This window comes from Chenopodium album, chromosome 3, assembly GCF_948465745.1.
Source record: "Chenopodium album chromosome 3, dcCheAlbu1.1, whole genome shotgun sequence".
Lineage (NCBI taxonomy): Eukaryota > Viridiplantae > Streptophyta > Magnoliopsida > Caryophyllales > Amaranthaceae > Chenopodium > Chenopodium album.
Genome location: NC_137836.1, coordinates 10418556 through 10423043, shown reverse-complemented (window position 1 = coordinate 10423043; position 4488 = coordinate 10418556). Strand labels below are relative to the sequence as shown.

The 4488-nt window shown below is 32.7% G+C and overlaps 1 protein-coding gene across 1 annotated transcript; it reads left to right on the top strand.

Moving 5' to 3' along the window:
- Positions 1-573: 573 nt before the first annotated feature.
- LOC145611482 (uncharacterized) lies at positions 574-2344 on the top strand. Its single transcript, XM_081666815.1, has one exon. It carries the CDS (start codon positions 788-790, stop codon positions 2282-2284), a length of 1497 nt encoding a protein of 498 aa, XP_081522941.1. The 5' UTR covers positions 574-787; the 3' UTR covers positions 2285-2344.
- Positions 2345-4488: the final 2144 nt, after the last annotated feature.

The following is a 4488-nucleotide window of genomic DNA, read 5'->3' as shown; positions in this document are numbered from 1 at the left end:
ATTTTATATTATGTTACAAATAATATAAAATAGACGCATTATTTTTTTCCCCTTACCACTATATTTTTTTAAAAACAAGCTTATCACTATATTGTCAAACGTAACTTCATCTCCAGAAATAAATTACTCCGAAGTAATGCGCTGATTCAACAAAAATATTATCTTCGATCTAAATTACTCGCAACTTTGGAATATTTTATATCTCACAAATAATACCCTAAAGTTGCGAGTAATTTGGACCAGAGGTAGTAAGTTAAATAAATTCCGTCAAAAAATAAAAAAAAAACAAAAATAAGTTAAATAACCCTACTTCTTAAAAAAAAAAAAAAAAAAAAAAAACAAAACAAAACAAAAAACAATACCACCAACCAAAACCACGTTGTTTTCAAACAAGGGATAAAACAGTGGGGGCAGCCGGTCACTCTTAGGCTAAAACCAGTGGACATTAAAAACAATGGGCAGTTTCCCGGTTACGAAATTAAAAATACCCAAAACCATTTTCGTAAAACCGGCTGAACCGCTCTTTGTATTACCTCCTTTCTACCCGTATATCTATCTATTCCTTACCACCCTTCTCCAAAACTACTCCCATTTTCTCTCTCCTCTAAAAATTTGATGAAACCACCTATTTTGTTCAATTTTATGCTCAAAAGTCTAGATTTTCATCATTATACAGCGTGCAAATTTTATTTTATTATTGGGTTTCTTTCTTTTTGAGAGTTGCAAATACTTTGACTTGAAAGATTAAATCTTTTTCTTTCTTGTAAATTTCTTTAGTACAAATATAATGGAGGGAAGTGGGTTGTCAGGAAGAATGTATTCAAATAATGGTGGGGTTGGAATTCTTGGTTTAGAAATGCCATTACATAAACCCCCACAAAACACTCCTCAACACCACCTTCAAAACCACCCAAAAACGGCAGCGTTTAGCCACCGCCAACAACAACAACAACAACCACCCCATGAACAAAAACATACTCAGTTATCAATGAAACAACCTACCAATTTTATCCCATACAATAATAATCTCAACCCGAATTCAAACTCGAATCCGAATCCGAATCCAAACCCAAATCATAATTCAAACCCATGTGTAAAACCCAAAATCCAAATGACCCAATTGACCAATAGTGATGATGATGAACCAAGTTGTGCAAATGATCATGAAAACAGTTCATTAGATGGGAAGAGAAAAGGGGGTAGTAATATTTCTCCTTGGCAGAGAATGAAGTGGACTGATAATATGGTTAGATTGTTGATCATGGCGGTTTATTATATTGGGGATGAAGCTGGAAATGAGGCGGTTGTTGAGAAGAAGAAACCGGGTGGCGGTGGAGTAGGCGGCGGAGGTGGGATGTTACAGAAGAAGGGGAAGTGGAAGTCGGTTTCGAGGGCAATGATGGAGAAGGGATTCTATGTGTCACCACAACAATGTGAGGATAAATTCAATGATTTGAATAAGAGGTATAAGAGGGTGAATGATATTTTAGGAAGAGGGACTGCTTGTAAAGTGGTGGAGAATCAAAGTTTGCTTGAAACAATGGAAATTTTGCCTAAAATGAAGGAAGAAGTCAGGAAATTGCTTAATTCTAAGCACTTGTTTTTCAGGGAAATGTGTGCTTATCATAATAGTTGTGGGCATGGAACTAGCGAGGCGACAGCGGCGGCGGCAGCAGTGTCCCCTGTTTCTGTTGCAGAGGCACAGCAACAACATCCGCAGCACCAGCAACAGATGCTGCAGCAGCAGCAGTGCTTCCATTCATCAGCAATTCCGCCTAACAATTCACATAAACTAGGATTAGGGTCAGAGGATCATGAAGATGACGATGAGGACTGCGATGACGAAGATGATGAGGACGAATTCGAGGACGAAGATGAGGAACATGAATTCGAAGGAGGGCCAAGAAAGAGAGCCAAAACTCTCGGAGGCAATTCGTCGAACACCTCGCAGGCATTGCAACAATTGAATGGAGAAATGATGGGTATGTTGCAAGATGGGAGTAAAAATTCATGGGAAAAAAAGCAATGGATGAAAACCCATTTGGTTAAATTGGAAGAACAAGGGTTGAAATTTCAAGTTCAAGCATTGGAACTAGAGAAACAGAGATTCAAATGGATAAAATTCAGCAGCAAAAAGGAAAGAGAATTGGAAAAATTGAAGATTGATAATGAAAGAAAAAGGATTGAGAATGAAAGGATGATGCTTTTGTTAAGGCAAAAGGAGATTGAATTGGTTGGTGTTGAGCCACAACATCCTACAAATCCATCTTGTGTTAGTGCTTGATGATGATGATAATATTGAAGAATTCAATGTTAATTTAGCTTATAAAAGTGTTTGTTTTCGTGGGTAGTGTTATGAAATTCAGTTTTATACTAGCATTACTACTGTATTAGCGGTAAGGCTACACATACAGGCCAAACATACACCACATACACCAGTAATGTGTCAGCCTTCTATTGGTTTTGCATTTGGGTCCCAAAAAAACAAAAAACTCAAATTTCATTTGAAATTTCAAATTCAAATTTCAAATTTGTTTGAGCCCACTCCCCCAACCACTCCACTCTCTCTCCTCTCTCATTTCGATCAGGCTCTTTTTTTTTGGTCTAATTTTCTCTCTTCTCTCTCCTTTCCCCTCTCTCTTTCATTGTTCTTACTCTTCATGTTTATCATCTTTTTTAAAAAAATTTATTTAAAAATTTTGTTTATTAAAATATTTTACATGTCCAAAAATTTAATATTATGAGTTTATGGAATCAAATAGCTGCAAATTTTGTTACGATTTTTTTTTAGTTTACTTTTCACAAATCCCCAATTTCTAGGGTTCTTCATAATGTTCATCTCTTCATATATAATTTTTCTCCAGATTTGTTAAAATAATTTACATGTTTCTAATCATCGATATTCTTGAATTGTGTACAATATTTGCTCCAATTTTTTTAAGAATTTCTTTATTTTATTTTCTCTTCACATCCATTGAAATCCCCAATTTCTAGGGTTCGTAAGCGCGAAATTGGAGTTCAATTCCTCTACCATAATTAAAATGGTGAATTACCCCCATGCAAAATGGTTGATCGCAATTTAACTGGAGAATAGCATGTATAACATCAATTTGGAGATCTAATTTGCCGTTTTTGTCAATTTTGAACTAATTTTTGTTTGGTGAACAATTATTTATGTAAATGAATGTGAATTTGTAATATTTACCATTGTTCATAATTAAATTATGCGTTTTCCAGTGTATGAGTTGTTTCACATCAACCCAATTCGCTAATTGAACTTGCCCTTTTCCATAATTAAAACATAACATGTCGTTGAAGAACATGGCAAATCGCTAATTCAATTGTTCTTCGGGATTTCGTTTTTCTCTTAATAACAACATGAGTAATTGATTGAGTAGTTTTTAGTAACACAAAATAGCAGTAGTAGTAATCCCAATCATAAAACATGGAGTTGTTCTATGTATCCCAATAACTGATTATACACTAATTTTTAAGTTCAATATATGGGATTCATTGTTACTAGTTTAATAGTTAAAATACTTTTTATTTACATACATGTTACATATAAATATATTATAGGTACTATATTTATTTTGAAACTATTAATAAAATGCAAGTAAATTTCACACATAATTACAATCTAAATTCAAGAATCATCTTTTAACGAAACAAATATAAGTTTCTTGTAATAACTTCATGTTATGTCATTTTTAACATTATTATGTATTTATTAGTAGTTGATAATCATTTTTATGAATTACAATTGTTTTTTTTGTAACCCTTCACTAGTTGATTTTAACCCTTCAAATCTAACTTTAAGCCCTCTATGTTGAGTATCGTCATTACATTATAAATATATATATTTTTTGGTCATTAATACTTATGTAGACCTTGATATACTTACGTCACCACATTATTAATAAGTACCTAAACTCTTAAGATTAGTCTATGAACATGTATACCCCTATAACACTTATAATTGAGTTTTCAACAAATAGATACTAAATACTAAAATTTGTGATAGTATCTAATAATGAAAATCTATTGTACGTATGTTTCAATTACTATGATAATCCATATTGAAATTTAAACATATACTGTGCAATAATTGTCAACTATAATAGTAACGAACAATTCATGGTTTGTTTGTGATTTAGTAACAGTATGATTTTAAAGAGTATTGGAAAACTTTATTATAGTTTGCAAATAATAGCGGCGTGCCGGCGTGTGCTATATTGATTTAAAAAATGTACTTGTTAACATGGTGAACATCTCTCAATCTTGTTTACACCTTTGATTAGTTAGTACGTTCTTAATGCAATTAGTTCCCTGGTTCGAAACCTGGGTTTGTCATCACACCCTTTTTTTTCACAATTATCAAATATTATAAACTTTAAACATAAAGTTATAGTACATTATATATGTTATTATTATTGGAATGGTATTTAATAGTTTGCAAAATTGCAAATAACAACATTGTATTATAAA